This window comes from Amborella trichopoda, chromosome 11 (genome assembly GCF_054954075.1).
Source record: "Amborella trichopoda isolate Santa Cruz 75 chromosome 11, AtrichopodaSantaCruz75HAP2 v2.0, whole genome shotgun sequence".
NCBI classification, from domain to species: Eukaryota; Viridiplantae; Streptophyta; class Magnoliopsida; order Amborellales; family Amborellaceae; genus Amborella; species Amborella trichopoda.
The window spans coordinates 37,727,888-37,747,542 of record NC_142346.1 but is presented as its reverse complement, the minus strand read 5'-3'; the positions used below and the strand labels follow the sequence as shown (position 1 = coordinate 37,747,542).

Sequence of the window (19,655 nt, the reverse complement as noted above, 5' to 3'; positions counted from 1 at the left end):
TTATTTGGAAAACCTTAAAATGGATCATGTCGGTCTTGACCATTATGGTTGCGGAATAAAGAAAGGATTTCAAGTCTTAAAAATAGTGTCTATTGTAATACATTATTGAGCTTGTTCATTTTGCCCTAAAAATAAGTATTCATGGATAAACAAGATATGTAAGCTTCCAAATTTTATAGTTATTAGAAAATGATTTGGTGGGATCATGGAGATTTACTTAGTTTTCATATAGCCCAGGTCTTATAGAAACACGTTTTGTTATTAATTGTGATTAAAATAATCATTCCAAAGTGGGCCTTTGGGTAATCCACAAGGCGAAACAAGGAGCCCAATATTGCAATCCATGACGAATCACAGATCAAGGAATGTTGAGCAAGATAAAAACCACTCTATTGAGATGCCACAGTCAATGGAGCTCCCATATTACCTTATGGGAGATGCTATTATAAGGGGTTCTAAAATTGACATTCCATAGGTTGAAGGAAAGGTAAGGTTCCCACTTGAGCTCTTAACGAACAACCATTCGATTTTCTTTATGTCACGTTAGGTGCATGTCAAAATATTTCTATGAAAGTATTTTCACATAACAAAACTTCAATGTAATTAGGTGTGGGAGTTTTTCACATTCATTGGTTCAAACACATTTTGTTACACTAAGTGGCAGCCCGTTGATACACACCAAAACTGATAACCACTGAACCATATAGTGCTTTAGCATCTGTTGCAACTGTACCACTTTGTCATTTTAGCCTTATTGCATCAATCGGTGATACCAAATATAAAGTATGAACGCTCTACATACTTTTGGACATGACTCAAGTTTGAGTATAAGTAACATCACCTCAATATCAGTGGAAACCTTTACAAAGGGGAGGAGGACCCATGACCCTAAATGAAGTGACCAATGGAATCTATATGACCCACTTTATTCCACATACTTGGAGACTTTTTCTTCAAAAGATAATTCCACAGAGGACTTGACCACTGATTTCAACAAAAAAAAAAAAAAAAAAAAAAAATTCCGGAGGACTTGACCACTGATTCAAAAATGGCCCATCGTTTGGGACTCTAGTTATCCTCATTTTTGCACAATATTGTAAATTCATAAAAGTTTTCTCAGCTGGACACACGAACAATTATCCATCCAATGGACCTTATGCCATAACATCATGTATTTCCTTTAGATTTATCTCATTAAGTAAGACTCATGCACTCAATCTTTCATTTTCTCAAAATAAAACTTATTTGCATTTCCTTGAGTAAGAAAGGTAATTGCAAATCCTGAATCTGAACCATTAACTACAAATAATGAAACACGAACCATCAAATCATGGCGATAAGGGGGAGCATCTACCACGACTTGACTCATTGAAACACAGAGACAGAGACTCAAGAGGTCTTGTTGGCCCTTGGCTTTATCTCAGGCCTTGCCACCACCACGGGAGTCCTCACCACATGCTTTGAATAAGCAGCCTCCCAAATCACATAGCCATGGATTACCGGGCTATCACTAGTTAACTTTCCTTCTATACTCACACTGAACTCTCTCTTTTCGTACCTTCGCTCGAAAATCAGAGTTTCCGGCACCACCTTCACCGTGAAACCTTCCAATCCGGTAGTTGTCCTCACGTTGTAAACTGAAACTCTGTCTCCAACATTGGTGAGGACCCTCTTAAAAGCCTGCGAAACCTGGTCAGAATTATCACAAAACGCCACGAAAGCTGGATAATTGAGGTCCAAAGATGGTTTGGAGCAAGTATAATTCGAACCCCTTGTAATGGTCTTGATTTGATTTTGGGTATAATTTAGAGCACAGAGGAGGTTCACATAGTCTTCAGGCCCAGCATCATAGATGAGCCCAGGGTCCATGGCAGAGTTCGGGTTCACATGGCCTGCACCCATGTCTAGTGGGGTTGCAGGTACACCAGGCTCTTTGTCAGAGGCCCCTATAGGTTTGTTGGTGTTGTCGACAAGGTTGGCCGTGGTCATCAAAGCAGAACGTATGGCGGCCGGGCTCCATTCTGGGTGCGTTGCTTTTAGTAGAGCCGCCACACCTGACACATGGGGGCATGCCATGGATGTTCCAGATAGAAGGTTGAAGTCATTGAACAGAGATTTCGAGTCGAGTCTACCAGCTGGTATGTTGGGTGGCCATGCTGCAAGAACCTTGGACCCTGGAGCCATGACATCTGGCTTCAGGACCCCGGGAGTAAACACTGATGGCCCTCTCGAGCTGTAAGATGCAACAATGGGCGCTGGCTTGGCACCAAATAATGTGTGCTGGAAGCTCAAGGAGGCCTGTGGCTCGGTGCTCTTAGTTACATAGTCAAGTAGAGGCTTTGCCTCCTCTTGGCTTATCAAGACTGCAGGACAAGGTATGTTTATATTTAGGAAGGAAGTCAGGTTTGTGATGAGCACTGCCCCTGCGACTGCTGTCTCTGTTACGAAGCCTATCTGCGATTTCAAATCTATTGTGTCGTTCCCTTCACATACCACGATGGCCTTGGTATTCGGAGGGAGTAATGTCGAGGAGTTGCAGGCCTTTAAGGTGTCATTGTAGAGAAGCGGAAAACCTGATAGGTGCTCATTCTTGAGGAAGAAGGATGAGCCTGTTATGGACACTCCGTTGCCAAGGGTTATTTGGGCTGAGAACTGGCGGTCCATAGTGCCGGCAGCCACAGTGAGCTGCCAGGGTGCACCATTGTGCAAACTGCCAAAACTGTGCCCGGCGTTGCCAGCCGAGGAGGATACGACGATTCCCCGCTCCATTGCCGAGAAGGATGCGATGGCAACAGGGTCCTCGTACAATGGAACCCTATTGAATCCCATTGAAATTGAGATGATATCAACACCATCCTCCAGTGCACTATCCAAGCCAGCCAGCACATCGGAGGCGTAGAACATCTCATTCCAGATAACTTTGTACATTGCCACCCCGGCAAGTGGCGCCATCCCACGAGCTGTGCCGTTTGCATACCCAAAGTATGATGCGCCCGATACATAGTTGCCCGCAGCCGTCGACGCAGTGTGGGTCCCGTGCCCAATAGTATCCCTGGTTGAGTTCATGGAGAAAGTTATGTTAGGATTGTTCTTCTCCACGCCTTTATTGAAGAAGCGTGCGCCAATGAGCTTCCGATTGCACAGTGACGAATTGAAGGCAACGCCAGGATCGCACCCACCCTTCCATTTTTTCGGCACCTCAGGCATGCCATTATCATGGAAGCTCTCACTCTCTGGCCAAAGACCGGTATCCACCATCCCGATAATGACGCCACTTCCATATCCCGATTTTGGCCCAAGGCCAGTGTCGGAGCCAAGGCCAATGAATTCAAAGGTGTGCGTAGTGTCGAGCGTGGCTTGAACATCTCGATAGGCCGAGACAAAGCCGTGCGAGCGAGAAAGCTCATCAAGCTCCGAGGGTGAAAGGGAAGCAGAGAAGCCATGGAGGGCGTGGTCATAGGAGTAGAGGTGGGGAGGGGGGTCTACGGGAGAGAGGGCCACAAGGATTGCTTGATGCCACTGTTGGTGGGTCTTATGAGCACTGGGCATGGCGGAGTCATCCATGTGGATTATGTAGGTGCTCCTCTCTATTGAAGAGGAGGCATAGGCATGGAGGAGAAGCCATGAGAAGAGAGCTAGTGATTGTAGAGAGTGTGTGGCCATTTGATTGAAGTGGGATGGATTAACTCTGGAGAGTGTCTGATTAGTTATATATACATGAATGTGGGTGTTTGCAGGTGGAGAGGGAGAACCGGTCACCTCGGATGTAAGTGTTGGAATCTCAATAAGCATGTAGTCAAGCCTGAAGAAAATGAGAGCTAACAAGTCACGATCTACCCACAATTGAAAAAGAGCCATCATTTATCCATTTAAGCAAAAGTAAACAAAGGTTTACTAAGTATGAAAAAGAGAAAATTACTAAGACCCCTGGACTTTGTGAAGGGTCTTAGGTTTTTCTGAAAAGACTCAATGTCCATTAACTATATAAATGTACATATTTGTTTTTTCTACACAAATTACAGATGACACTAATAGAAACTAAATCATATATACCTAAACTATACCCAGACTTACTATAAAATACAGATACTCTACTAATGCTTCCCATATATAATGATTGCAATACATATTTTCTATATTAACTCGATACATAATAAATACTTTCTTTTCACAGACTCAATTTTCAATACATTCTCCTACCAACCACTTTTTTTATCACAACTTTTACCTCAAAACTAACTTTAATAGTACAGACCTCTCAAGTAAAAAAGTCATAGTTGTAAAAATAGAAATGCCATTCTTCGTACATGAAGGAGTCACATTCTCAGATCGGGAAATGCATCTGGGATACCATTCTCCGTACCCGAAGGCATCATATTCCCGGATTGGGAAGTGCATTTGGAATACGCATTGTTGGATTGTGTTGAAAAAGTGTCGGACCGCGTAGAAGAGTTGCCAGAGCGCATAAAAAAGTGCCGGACCGTTGAGTGCATCAAGAAGATGGGGTGCCGGACCGCAAAAAAAATGTGCCAGTCGGCTTGGAAAAAGTTCCGGACTGTGAATGTATCCAGAATTTGCACATATTGACTGGGGGTTGGGGTAAATGCTATAAAAAATAGTGTTTGAATTTATTGAGAGATCTAAAAAGTAGTTGGGGGGGGGGGGGGGGGGAGGTAGTCTATAAAGTGCAATTTGGGGTGCAATTTGGGGGGTGTATGTAATTTTCCCTATGAAAAAACCATAAGCCTTCTGACTGAAACCATAGCTCAGTGGAAGGCACTTTTTGTTGCAACTCTTAAGGTTGTCCAGCTAAGTTGTTAAGTAAATGAGATCCACCATAATTGACTTTTTTATCTTTTACTATTTTAATCTTAAATAGGTCCCATTTCTTGGTATAAGTAGAAATGATCCACATCCAGGAAGTAATCTTGAAATGTTTTGGAAACAAAAATCAAAGAGCACCATTGTCATTTCTGATAGATAAATGAGGAAGTCTCTTTTTAATAATTTATTCATTTTCTAATCAAAGAGTACTATTGTCAGTTAAGGTTTCAAGCTTGCCTGCCAAAAAGGAGCGGATAACTCCAGTAGAACAAATTTTCTCATCGTTTAATTATTTAATCTTGGATAGTTACCATATTATGTTAGTAGTGAAAATTGATCATGGAATAGACCTTAACATGGCTTCAAGAAGAAGCAAAACATTTTTGAAACAAACATCAAAGCGCACTATTAACATTTATGATATTTGAGGCCCTCTTTGTTGCAAACTTATGCTAGCTACCCAGAAAGGAAGAAAATAAGCTCCAAAATATTTTTTCTTATCTTTTATCTCTGTAGAAGTATAAAACATTTATAAAGTGATTTTGATATGTTTCTTGAAAAATGTATACAATGAGACCATTAACTTTTGATATAAGAAGATTACCATCATCACTTACCATTAGATTTGAAATCTGGTGGTTCAGGTTTTGTCACTATCCGGGCACACATTCCATAATAAAGTATCTTGGATGTTGTAACAAGCTTTCATTTATTGGATTTCACATCCAATGCCCAAAAATAATTGTTACAAAAAATAATTAGTCTCATAATATATAATTCCTATTTCTTAAGGAACAAAAATCAAAGGCACTAGAGGGTTGGTTTTGTATAGTGGGGCTAGTCTTCCGGTTTCACCGCAAGTTGGAGTCCGAGCCACCTCCAAATTACCCCAAAAACAATAGGAATAGTGTAAATAAACAACCATTTGGAATCATTGTTTTGACGCACATCAACCAAATAAGTTCATGTTGAATGGCCCAGCAAATCGTTAGTCACTGGTTTGAATAATTGTTTTTGGTTCCAAACTTACGTCAAATCCTTAACAACTGGAAGCTTTAATCCAACTATACTTAAAAACCTATAAGAACATAATGATCATTTCCCTTATTATTTAATGTTAATTCTTCTATTAAATCATATATTAATGAAGTTTAGAGCCAGCTCTATGCATCTTCACCTTTTCTACGAGCTTTTAAGCTTTCAAATACTATTAGTTAAGGGGAAAATATTCAATAAGACCGTCATGCCTTATAATTAGATATGAAATTAGGTGGCTAGAGGTAATGCCATTCACTATTCTCTCCTAAAATTTTCTCATACTCTACGTCAAGGAGGGACATGACTTTAACTTTCTTTAGATCCAACAACTAGGAGTAATTCTGACCTTCATAACATTTTCCTTTTTTATTTTTATTTTTTAACTTTTTCCGCATCCTCAATCTGGACGATCCAGGTCACCAATCTGGTCGATTCAAACCAGGATCGGTGGTTAGATGATTCACCTCACCAATCTGGGTTTATATGCTATCCCTTTCTGGTTCCAGATAAAATTTATTGTCATCCAAAAGGGTCCTTGGTATTCTATCACCTTCTGGTTATATCCTTCCATTCTTAAACTAGCAGTGTACTTAATCTTCCCTGCCCATGAAGTAGTTTGGAGAGGGCTTCTTAACCAGAGGGTATGGTATCTAACATTTTTTTTCCTAATTTGAGAAATTCTTCCCATGTGCTAGGGGACAGTTTTCATCATTATTTAGCCAATTTGACCTTTTCACATAAGTTTTATAAAGTTGTCCATAAGCTTTATGGAAAAACCTTCTACGAAGGCGAACTTCCCTACCTGAAGTGCATGTTAAAGGTGGGTTCTAATATTTTTTCAGTCATATTTCATATTTATTTAAGTTTTATAAACTTGTTTCCAATCGATCGCATCGATTAAAGTTATTTGAGGAGAGGCAAGTTGGATCCCTCATCTTACCGAACGGAGATTTCACTAAAGGGTATAGTTGGCATACAGACGCTTTTGTAGATGTAGAGGTACGGTGCCCTTCAAATTTTATCATGGTATATAATTTTGATGTAAATTGTTATTAGGATTATCTCAAAATTTATTTTTATATCTAATTATAAAATTTTAAATTAAAAAAATGGTTAAAATCAAGTAGATCTATAAACATATGAAAATCTTGAAAATAGACGGTGTAGATAATATGTTGTAAAATGCACTATTTCTGAGACTTGAAATCTTTTTATTTTTCATAGTCATACATTTCGATGTCGAGATGATCAATCAAAGGGTTTTTCAACATTAAAACTACCTTTTCCGATAGATTTTGAGGGGCATATGTAGTTCTACATTATAAGGTAGCATCCTTATATAAACTTTTCCCTTCATTAAATGCTGTAATATGGAGTTATGAATTCCCTGGAGTCTAAGGTCGATATGGCCACAAATAATGGATATTGGAAATTTATTGGACATTGTAAATTCCCTAATTAAAAAGGGGCATTTTATTTCAATTTTCTTATTATCAATATTTAGTCTGGATGTTATTATTGTTATTATTTATGTTATTGTTGTCTAAGGTTATTATCAAGATATTATTGGAGAGCCCCGTATTATCGTGATAATACTGGACATATCATCGCCTTTGAATTTTTTGAAATACTAACATGTTAAAATCAACTTATGCGATAATCGTCATTAAGCTTATAGAAATTGGATGACTTTGAATTCAAATGGGAAAGTATATAAAGAGACTGTTTACTTTTTGTACAAGGAGGTCATAATCATTTTTGTCCCTTAATTTTCAAAATGGGTAATTATAAGAGTGTCATTGAATAAACACAAAGTTCCAAAATAAAATTTTCGGACTTCGTGACTCACCTCAAGCCATCCAATTTGACATCTAATGAGAGGGAGTAGTTATGACATCCTTATAATAAAAATAAATGGTTTTTTTTGTAAACAATCCCAATTAATTATCCGTATGGCTACTTAAAAGGTAGCAAAAATTCTAACGTTTTATTATTTTTGAATGCTAAAATTTTGAAAAACCTTAAATACGGCTTAAAACCTATTTAAATTTTCATTTGAATATCAAAATAGGGTTCGATTTAATGCCTTGAGCCCCATAAAAGGCTGCTATAGGGAGTTTATATTTATTCTCTGACAAATAATATTATAATATTTTTATACTTCCACATCATTTTTTCTGATAGAATTCCAAGTACCCAATAAAAAAGACCCAGCCAATGATATCGGTAAACTTTGTGGACAATAATATCACATAATTAAAAGTTTGGATATTTTGGAGAGGGACACATCGGCCATTTTCAGAGGTAGATGTACCCGAGGGTTTCAAATCTGACTGCTTTTGTATCGACAGGGATGGCTGCTTTCATCCCTATTGAATCATCGCTGCGATTTTTAGCACTTCATGGCACTTTTTTATCACATGTAACCGTCTTTTATGCAGTCCCTTATCACCCCCACTACTTTGCTCTGATCTCTACCCTCTCCACCGCTTAAGAATCCCTCTCTAGTTTCAAACTGAAGGGTACATGTTGCAAATTGAACGAGGCAAAAAAGCCTTTCTTATGCAGAGTACAATTTTATACAGAGAGAAACAAGGGATGTCAAGTGGAGAGGCAGGTGTAAGTCACACAATATCAAGGAAAGGTGAAGTCACACAACAACAAAGATAGAGTTTTCTCGAGCAATGGAAGGAAGGTGAAGTCTTCCGACAGCAAATCAGCGGCTCGAGCAGGGCTTGAGCAGCAGCTACTTTGACACAGATCAGAGGTTCTCAATAGATCTCAGAAACAATAGCAGGCAAAGTGAACGGTGAGAGAAAAAACGGTATGGAATTTCTAGTACGAATATGAAGGCTCGATACGGATAGGCTAGACAAAGAAGCTCGGATGAGCTCTTATGTGCGTTGAGGAGTCTATGGTTTTGTTACCATGTATTTCTGTGGTGCTAAAAAAAGTAACATATGTAATAAACATCAAAGGAAGGAAAATATCGCACAAAAATAATAAGTACAGGTTTTTATAATTTCCACTCATAAGACCCACCAACAGTGGCATCAAGCAATCCTGGTTGCCCTCTCCCCCTTAGACCCCCCTCCCCACCTCTACTCCTACGACTATGCCCTCCATGGCTTCTGTGCATCCCTTTCGCTCTCAGAGCTCGACACCCTTTTTCAATAAAGGCGTCATCGAGGAGAATCCTAATTTCACTATCTATGTGAACTCAACCAGGGATACTGATGGCCATGGAACCCACACCGCTTGCTGTGCTGGCCACGTACAAAGTCAGGTGGCTATGCCTCCGATGACTTGGGCAGTGCATTGCATTGGAGGATGGTGTTCAATTTTAATGGGATTGGATGGGGTGCCATTGTATGAGGACCCTATCACCATCACATCTTTCTCAGCAATGGAGCGGGGAATCGTCGTATCCTCATCAGCTGGCAATGGCTGCCGTGTTTTTGTGCAATTTGCACAACACCCTGGTAGCTCACTGTGGCTGGTGCTGTGGACCGCCAGTTCTCAGCCCAAGTAACCCTTGGCAACGGGGTGTCCATAACAGGCTCATCGTTGTTCCTCGAGAAGGAGCACCTATCGGGTTTGCGTCTTCTCTACAACGATACCTTAAAGGCCTGCAAGTCCTTAGCAGTACTCCCTCCAAATGCCAGACCCATCGTGGTATGCGAAGAGAACAAGACAACAAATTTGGTCTTGCTGATAGAGTTCCTAAAGGGGACAGGCGCTGCAGGGGCAGTGCTCATCACAAACCAGACTTCCTTTGAAAATACAAAGGACATGTCTAATCGTGTAGTCTTGATAAGCCAAGAGGAGGCAAAGCCGCTACTTGACTATGTAACTACGAGCACTGAGCCATGGACCTCCTTGAGATGTCCCAAATAACGTCACTGATCAGGTAACCAATGAAGTCACAAGAAACAGTGTTCGTGATGGCTCTATGAGTGATGTCGAGCAGCAGCAGTTATCACCCATGACATTAGGTGATGCTGCAAAAAGTGGTCGCAGGTTGCTCTTACACTAGAGGAGTTGCAACCATCACAGCCAGAATATATTAGAGAAGGTGAGAACAACAAAGTGTGACTGCAAAGGCTTTCACATACTCGAAAACCAAATCAGAGTATGTAGAGGCAGCCTATGAACAAGAAATGTCACTTGTGCATTGTGATATAGGGTTTTTAAAGTGAAAGAACCAACTTTGTTTGATGAGGAAAAGGGAGTTGCTAAATGGCAGGCTGCAACATGAAAAGATATTGATGTTCCCAAGAAGAACAAAATAATAGAGAAAACGAAGAAGAGGACAAAGAAAGCAAGACAAATGAAGATCGAAGTAACTCAGTATTGAGGGGGAGAATTGTAGATAGCAACACATGTTGCTCCTTCTCTTATCTCTCTCTCCGTAGATATTTCTCATGAGGTGGTCACCCATGAGGCAACATGGATCACAAGTAAAAGTTACACGTTTTGTTTACAACTAGAAGGAACTAGAATAGCAGCGCCATAGGAAAGTTCTTCATAGGTGGTGTAAAACCGCCATAGGAAAGCTCTTTATAAGGCGGTGGACCATATTGCTATTTTATGTAATATGATATGATGGTACTACAATCTATAAAAAAAAGGCGAGGAAGCGTGAGTAGTAAAGGTGTAATGGGTTGGTAGGCCATTTGAAAGGGGCTAGTGGGCATAGGCAATTGGTTGAGCACGTAAGAATCAAGAGTTTGAGTAGTAATGGGCTGAGCTTCTAAGTTTTGAAGAGTGTATTTGGTGTGGTTGAGTGTTAGAAATATTTTATAATATTTATTTTTAATAAAAAATTCGGTATTTGTCTCTCTTCATTGTCATACCAGATTTTACAATTGGTATCAGAGCTTCCGTAAAACTATACAATTGGTATCAAAGCTTCGGCAAAACTCTACAATTGGTATCAGAGCGGGTTTGGTCAGGGGCCATTGTAAGTGAGCAGTTAGATACTGGGAAGCCGATCAGTCATGGTCTGAGCTTCTAGCTGTTGAGATCGAAATGCGATCACACCAATCACGGTGCACGTGAGCAACGAGATACTATGAAGCTGATCAGTCAGGGATTGAGCTTCTAGGTGTTCGGATCGACGTGGGATCATACCAGTCACATTGGCGGACGTCACAAATGCATCCGAACATGGAATCATACCTCCAAGGATAGGACCTCTGGGAGATTGTCGGGAGCAGCAAAACAATACCACCAGTGAGAGAGAATGCCGGGGCACTACGATGACGCATCAGGGCCGAAAAGGCCATGTTCCCTTTAAATATAACAGTTCAAAAGGAATTGTTGGACCACATTCGAGAGTCTACCACTCCAAAGCAAGCCTGGGACGCGTTAGCAACATTGTTTGTCAAGATAAATGATGTTTGACTCCAATTTCTTGGAAAAGAGCTTGGATCAGTGTTACAAGGGACTATGACGATCAACCAGTACTTTACAAAGGTGAAATCTCTCTGCCATGAGATTTCATAACTTGATCTGGAATCTCGGATTAGTAAGACCAGAATGAGACGTATCATTATCAGAGGCTTGAGACTCGAATCCAATGGGTTAATGACAACCATCAGAGGATGGCAGACACAACTGACTCTTCTAGAATTAGAAAGTCTGCTGGCAAACTAAGAGACGTTGGCCAGACAGATGGCTAGCATATCTGTAAAAGATGAAGAGGAGGCGCTCTTCACACAAAGGAAAAAAGGAGAGACTGTCGAGACCAAACGAAGCAGAGAGGGCTTCTAACCAGGGGGAGCTGGACAAGGCAATACCGATGTAGACCGGTGACCATGGAGATCCCAACAGGACATTGAGTGCTATAATTGTAGCAAAAAGGGCCACATTGCTCGTGACTGCTGGTCAAAGAAAAGGAGGCTAGCTGAGGGAAATACAGTGGCTGTGACAAGTCACCAGTTGGAGATCGAGGAAGAATGGGATGCTGAGGCATCTTTTGCAGCAGTTGAAGAAACGAAACTGATGAGTTCAGAATTGGTTGATTATCGAGTGGACGATGCAAGAAGCCTTACAAGAGAGAAGTTACTAGGTGATCAATTGGTCTAGCTGAGACGACAGGAGGAATGGAGGAATACGAGGAACTTGTTGATGACAATTCACAATTAAAGTCACAGAACAATGACAGTGACTGGGTTGCGCAAGACAGGTTTGCACAGGTCACGGACACAACCTCAATCAAAGTTCACCAATGAGGGAGAGAAATCCTTTGTTCTTACCATGTCTGAGGCAGATGAAGTCAAGCCTCATACGGGAGAGGACGTGCATCATGTTCCACATGATGTCAAGGTGAAAACCAAAAGTGACCTGATTATGCGTGCACAACAAATGAACAAGCATTTGTTTGCAGGGTCTACATGTGACATTCAAAATAAGGATACTGATCAAGTAACCAATCAAGTGACAAGAAACAATGTTCGTGATGGCTCTGTGAGTGATGTTGAGCAGCAGTAGTTATCACCGATGACGTTGGATGATGCTGCGAAAAGTGGGTCGTAGGTTACTCTTGCACTAGAGGAGTTGCAACCATCACAACCAGAATATATTAGAGATGGTGAGGACAACAAAGTGCGACTGCAAAGGTTTTCACAGACTCGGAAACCAAATCCAAAGTATGTAGAGGCATCCTATGAACAAGAAATATCACTTGTGCAGTGTGATATAAGGTGAAAGAACCGGCTTCGTTTTATGACGAAAAGGGAGTTGCTAAATGGCAGGCTGCAATGCGAAAAGAGATTGATGTTCCCAAAAAAAACATAAAAATAAGAAAAAAAAAACATAGGAAAAAAAAAAAAAGATAAAATAAAGATCAGAGCAACTCAGTGTTGAGGGGGAGAATCGTAGAAAACAACACATGTTGATCCTTCTCTTATCTCTCTATAGGTATTTCTCATGAGGTGGAAGCAAAAGACAAACGTCCTAACTTGGTCACCCATGAGGCAAGATGAACCACAAGTTAAAGTTACATGTTTTGATTACAATTAGAAAGAACTAGAATAACGGTGCCATAAGAAAGTTCTTCATAGGCGGTGTGTAAAATTGCCATAGGAAAGCTCTTTATAAGGTGGTGGACCATATTGCTATTTTAAGCAATATGATATGGTGGTCCTACAATCTATATAAAAGGTGAGGGAGCGTGACTAGTAAAGGTGTAATGGGTTGGTAGGCCATTTGGAAGGGGCTAGTGGGCTTATGAAATTGGTTGAGCATGTAAGAATTAAGAGTTTGAATAGTAATGGGTTGAGCGTGTAAGTTTTGAAGAATGTATTTGGTGTGGTTGAGTGTTAGAAATATGTTGTAGTATTTCTTTTTAATAAAAAAGTCGGTATTTCTCTCTCTTCGTTGCCATGCCGGATTTTACAATTGGTATCAGAGCTTCCGCAAAACTCTACAATTGGTTTCAGAGCTTCCGCAAAACTCTACAGTTGGTATCAGAGTGGCTTTGGTCAAGGGCCATTGTAAGTAAGCAGTTAGATGCTGTGAAGCCGATCAGTCAGGGACTGAGCTTCTAGGTGCTGAGATAGAAGTGAGATCACACCAATCCTGGTGTACATGAGCAGCGAGGTAATATGAAGCCGATCAGTGAGGGACTGAGCTTCTAGGTGTTGGGATCGACTTGCGATCACACCAATCACAATGGCAGAAGTCGCAAATGCATCTGGAGTGGTCGAGAAGCTGAACCACTACAATTATGACGACTTCCGGTCGTACATGGAATTATACCTACAAGGACAAGACCTCTGGGAGATCGTCGGTGGCAGCAAAACCATACCACCCACGAGAGAGAATGCCGATGCATTAAGCTGATGGTGCATCATGGCCGAGAAGGCCATGTTCGTGTTAAAGATAACAGTTCAAAAGGAACTATTGGACCACATTCAAGAGTCCAACACTCGAAAGGAAGCCAGTGACACATTGGCAATATTGTAAGATAAATGATGCTCGACTCCAATTTCTTGGAAAAGAGCATGGATCGGTGTCACAAGGGACTATGACGATCTTCCAGCACTTCATAAAGGTGAAATCTCTCTAGCATGAGATTACAAAACTTGATCCGGAATCTTGGATTAGTGAGACCAGAATGAGACGTATCATTATTAGATGCTTGAGACCCGAATGCAATGGGTTTATGACGGCCATAAGAGGATGGCAGACAACCAACTCTTCTGGAATTCAAAAGTTTGCTGGCAAACCAAGAGACGTTGGCTAGATAGATGGCTAGCATATCTGTGAAAGAAAAAGAGGAGGCACTCTTCGCACAAAAGAGGAAAGGAGAGACTGTCGAGACCAACCAAAGGAAACAGGGTTTCCAATCAGAAGGAGCTAGACAAGGCAATTCCGACGCAGACCGGTGACCATGGAGATACCAACGAGACGTCCAGTACTACAACTGTGGCAGAAAGGGCCACATTGCTTGTGACTACTGGTCAAGAAAAGGAGGCCTGTTGAGGGAAATAAGGTGACTGCGACAAGTCACCAGTTCGAGATTGAGGAAGAATGGGATGCTGAGGCATCTTTTGCAGTAGCTGAAAAAACCAAATTGATGAGTTTAGAATTGGCTGATTATCGATTGGGCGATGCAAGAAGCCTCACAAGAGAGAAGTTACTAGGTGATCAATCAGTCGAGCTGATATGATTGTAGGAATTCGAGGAACTTGTGAATGACGATGCACAACTAATGTTGCAGGACAATGATATTGACTAGGTTTCACAAGACGAGTTTGCACAGGTCGTTGACACAACCTCAATCGAAGTTCACCATGAGGGAGAGAAATTCTTTGCTCTTGCCACGTATGAGGTAGATGAAGTCAAGCCTCATATGGGAGAGGATGTGCATTATGTTCCATATGCTGTCAAAGTGTTTGAGAAGGTGAAAGCCGAAAGTGACCTGATCATGCATGGACAACAATGAACAAGCATTTGTTTGCAGGGTCTACATGTGACATCCGAAATAACATCAAGTGACCAATGAAGTCACAAGAAATAGTGTTCCTGATGGCTTTGTGGGTGATGTTGAGCAGCAGCAGTTGTCAGCCATGATGTTGGGTGATGCCGCGAAAAGTGAGCCGCAGGTTACTCTTACACTGGAGAAGTTGCAACCATCACAAACATAATATATTAGACAAAGTGAGGACAACAAAGTACGACTGCAAAGGTTTTCACAGACTCGAAAACCAAATCCAGAGTATGTAGAGATAGCCTATAAATAGGAAATATCACTTGTGTAGTGTATATATCAAGGGCTTTTAAAGTGAAAGAACCAACTTCTTTTGATGAGGGAAAGGGAGTTGCTAAATAGCAGGCTGCAACGCTAAAAGAGATTGGTGTTCTCAAGAGGAAAAAAAAATAAGGAAAAAGAAAAAGAGGCAAAAGAAAGAAAGATAACATGAAGATCGGAGCAACAAAGTGTTGAGGGGAACAATGGTAGAAAGAAACACGTGTTGCTCATTCTCGTATCTCTCTCTCTCTCTAGGTATTTCTCATGAGGGGTGGAAGCAAAAGACAAACGTTCTCACTTGGTCACCCATGAAGCAACATGGACCACAAGTTAATGTTAAATGTTTTGTTTACAACTAGAAAGAACTAGAATAGCGGTGCAGTAGGAAAGTTCTTCGTTGGCGGTATGTAAAACAGCCACAGGAAAGCTCTTTATAAGGCGGTGGACCGTATTGCTATTTTAAGCAATATGATATGGCGGTACTACAATCTATAAAAAAAGTGAGGGAGCATGAGAAGCAAAGGTGTAGTGGGTTGGCGAGCCATTTGAAAGGGGTCGGTGCTCATAGGCAATTGGTTGACCATGTAAGAATTAAGAGTTTGAATAGTAATGGGTTGAGCGTGTAAGTTTTGAAGAGCATATTTGGGGTGGTTGAATGTTAAAAATATATTGTAATATTTCCTTTTAATAATAAAACTCGGTATTTCTCTCTCGTCTTTGTCATGCCAGATTTTACAATCGGTATCAGTGCTTCGGCAAAACACTACAAAAAATTATTCAAGAAAACCAGTATAACATCAAGATGGCCACTTGTACAAAGACTTTCACGCAAATTGCCAATAAGTGAGTTCTCTGAAACCTCAAGATTATAAAGATGGCTATCTTTTCCAAGATCAGGAGGCAGAACAGCAGTTAATTTGTTCCTGAAAAGCTTTACATCGTATAAAGATGGAATTTGAGCAAGCCGTAAAGGGATTTCCTTCTTAATTTGTTTCGATGAAGCCAAAAAATTATCTAACTGTTCAAGTTCCCGATATCTTTTTGTATAGTACCAGTGAGTCGATTTATGGAGAGATCCATGTCTATCAAACCCAAAGCTTGAATAGACCTTGGTATAATCCCTGCCAAATTATGGAGAGAGAGAGAGAAAGAGAGAGAGAGATGGACGTTTCGAATAGACAGAGAGATAAGATATAGGTTTTAGAGAGAGAGAGGTGAGCGAGAGGAGAGACGCAGAATTCACTGTCTGGTATATGAAGTACCGGACAACAAATAGTATTTCTCTTAATAATAGCCTCTGTGTCGTGTTTGAATTGTCGGACATAGGTAACTTAGGGGAAAAAAACCGTGAGAGAGAAGAAGTGGTACTCGTAATTTCGAGCAGGTGATACCCCCAATTGGTAATTGACCCATCTTAGAAGTATCCGTATGTAATTTGCTCAAACATCTTATGAGCAATTTTACAATCTCCTTTTGTGAGTGCACCTAAAGTTTGAACTCATATTGAATGTAATTATTATGGCTTCCAAAGTTCAATGGTCATCTCTGATATCGCGACTTTGTCCGGATTTTGTCATAGAGCACACCCAGAAAGATGCCCGCCCGGAATGTTGCATATGTAGAATATCACTAAGGGTGACATTCAGCTTTTCTTTGGGTATTCTCATCAGATCCCTCAGTTATGAGCCATATAGGCTCCTAGTCATATTCTTAAAATAGGATTAACTTATATACAGGGGCTTGTATTCGCATAAGCCCTGTACTTATATTAGTACCTGGTATTATAGGTTTTTTTGGAAGATTTCCATTTAAGCAAACATGACTAAAACCCATGGGTTAATGTATCCTTGGCAAGTAGGGGTGACAATGGACCCGATCACACCCAGGACTCACCTGACCTCGGGTCCGGTTATGGGTCCAAATTTGGACCCTAAAGGTCGGGTTTGGATCCAAAACCTGGACCCGAATAGTATGGGTGTATGCATAAATGTTGCCAATACGTTGATTGTTTAGAAATTTCTAGTTATTAAGTAAAAATAATAAGAAATGTGGGTATTTATAAATTTTGTACAATGCTATAAATGTTGTCAATAATATGGGTATATTATGGTAAAAAAAATAAAAAATCTCATAATCATAGCCCACATGTCTCAGTGGGTGGCAATGGACCAGACCAGACCCGGGACCCGATGGGTAGACCTGACCTCATGTCCAGGTATGGGTCCAAGGCTCTAGGTCCAAACCCTGGACCCGAATTCTATACAGGTCCAGGTCCAGGTCCAGGTCCAGTCAGACCTAACCAGTTGGGACCCCTATTTGCAAGATCCTCAACATGCATATATGCTTGAAACCATGTATCCATACTCCCTTGAGTTCGATTCTCGATGTGAATCTGTAGTAGACTCCAGAATGAGCATATTATGATCCAAGCTCACAACATGCATGTATAAACAAAGCCCAATATTTGTGTGAACCGCTGGAGTAGCTTAGTGCACATCAATCAATTGAACTTCTCAAGAGTGACTCAGCATATATTATGTTGAAAGTTATTTGTGTTAAATAACCACGGAAGCACATCAATCAATTGAACTTCTCAAGAGTGACTCAGCATATATTTTGTTGAAAGTTATTTGTGTGAAGCACGGGCTTCCATCCAGTTTTCCAGTGTGAAATTGTCGAGTAAAACTCCAAATGAGTGGAACCCATTTAGTCCTTAATATCCAAAATACCCTTTACCCATCACAAGAAATGATCATCTGTAAATAACCCAAATTGTACCGTTGGGAGCGTGATGGTTGAATGGACTCATTACCCTTCTCTAGTGAAAAGGAAGATGTTGAAGCATGGGAGAAACCAAGTATGTCCAACTGATATAAAAAAAAAAAAAAAAGAAAAAAAGAAAAATAAAAAAGAAAAAGAAAAAGAAAAAAGAAAAAGAAAAACAATGGGGTCGTTTGGATAATTGGAAATAGATTTTCAGAAATGTTTTTCAGTAGAGCTGACACATTTTTGGGGTTTCGATCGAAATTTTGGGACTGAAGTATTTCTCCAGTAATCTGTTTTCCTCATTTCAAGCCAATAATAAAGAAACATGTATCATTGTCCTTACCTGCTGAAATTCATTTCCAGCCATATTTCCCCGATGTCTACTTTATAAAATACAAATAATTTCATAAAACATCCATACGATATAGACAGGGAAACTATTTCTACTTTTAGATAGGGAAACTATCTAACGTTTTTAGAGAGAAAAATTATCTCAAAGGTTTTATAGAGAGAAACTATTTCAAATTTTAAGCTTTAAAGAGAGAAAATATTTTAAAATTTTAGAGAGAGAAGTATCTAAACATATTTTTAGAGAGAGACTCTCAAGTTTTAGAGAGAGAAAGTATATATATTTTTTAGAGAGAGAAACTATTTTAAATTTTTTAGAGAGAAAAACTATATCAAGTTTTAGAGAGAGAAAGTACATGAAATTTTTAGAGAGAGAAACTATCTTAAATATTTTAGAGAGATAATAAAATTTTAAGTTTTATAAAGAGAAAGTATCGTAAAATTTTTAGAGAGAGAAACTATTTCAAAATTTAAGTTTTAGAAAGAGAAAATATCCTAAAATTTTAGAGAGAAACTATATTAATTTTTTGTTTCTCAAAATTTTTAGAGAGAGAAACTATTTTAAAATTTAAGTTTTAGAAAAAAGAAAATATCTTAAAATACTAGGGAGAAACAATATCAAATTTTAAAGTGAGAACCTACGTCAAAATTTTTACAGAGAGAAACTATTTCAACTTTTATGTTTTTAGAGAAAGAAAATACTGGAAATTTTTTTGAGAGAGAAACTATCTCAAAATTTTTAAAGAGAGAAACCATATCAATTTTCAAGTTTTAGTGAGAAAAACTATCACAAAATTTTTAGAGAGAGACTACCTCAAATATTAAGTTTTATAAAAAGAAAATACCTGAAAATTATAGACAGAGAAACTATCTCAATTTTTAAGTTTTATAGTGAGAAAGTACCTAAAAATTTTTAGAGAGAGAAACTATCTCAAAATTTTTAGAGAGAGAAGCTCTATCAAAATTTTTAGAGATAGGAACTATCTCAAATTTTAAGTTTTAGAGAGAGTAAATACTTGAAAATTTTTTAGGAGAGAAATTATCTCAATTTTTTTAGAGAGAAACTATCTCAAAATTTTTAGGGAAAGAACTTATCTCAAAACTTTTAGAGAGAGAAACTATCTCAAAATTTTAAGAGAGACAGAAACTATCTTAAATTTTAAATTTTAGAAAAAGAAAATACTTGAAAATATTTAGAGAGAGAAACTATCACAAAATTTTAAAGAGAAAAACTCTCTCAAATTTTTAGTCTTAGAGAGAGAAACTACCTCAAATTTTATGGAGAAACTATTTTAAAATTCTTAGGGAGAGAAACTATCTTAAAATATTTGGAGAGAGAAAACAATCTCAAATTTTAAGTTTTAGAGAGGGCAAGTATTTGAAATTTTTTTGAGAGAGAAACTGCCTCTAAATTTTAGAG

General features: G+C 39.4%; 1 protein-coding gene across 1 annotated transcript; it reads right to left on the bottom strand.

The window, feature by feature from the left end:
• Positions 1 to 1,224: 1,224 nt before the first annotated feature.
• Positions 1,225 to 3,821, bottom strand: LOC18436822 (subtilisin-like protease SBT3). Its single transcript, XM_006847044.3, has one exon. The coding sequence runs from the start codon at positions 3,790 to 3,792 to the stop codon at positions 1,390 to 1,392; it is 2,403 nt and encodes an 800-aa protein (XP_006847107.3). The 5' UTR covers positions 3,793 to 3,821; the 3' UTR covers positions 1,225 to 1,389.
• Positions 3,822 to 19,655: the final 15,834 nt, after the last annotated feature.

Coding starts and splice junctions, on each gene's coding strand:
- LOC18436822 (XM_006847044.3), bottom strand. CDS start 3,792: ATGCTTATTGAGATTCCAACACTTACATCCGAGGTGACCGGTTCTCCC.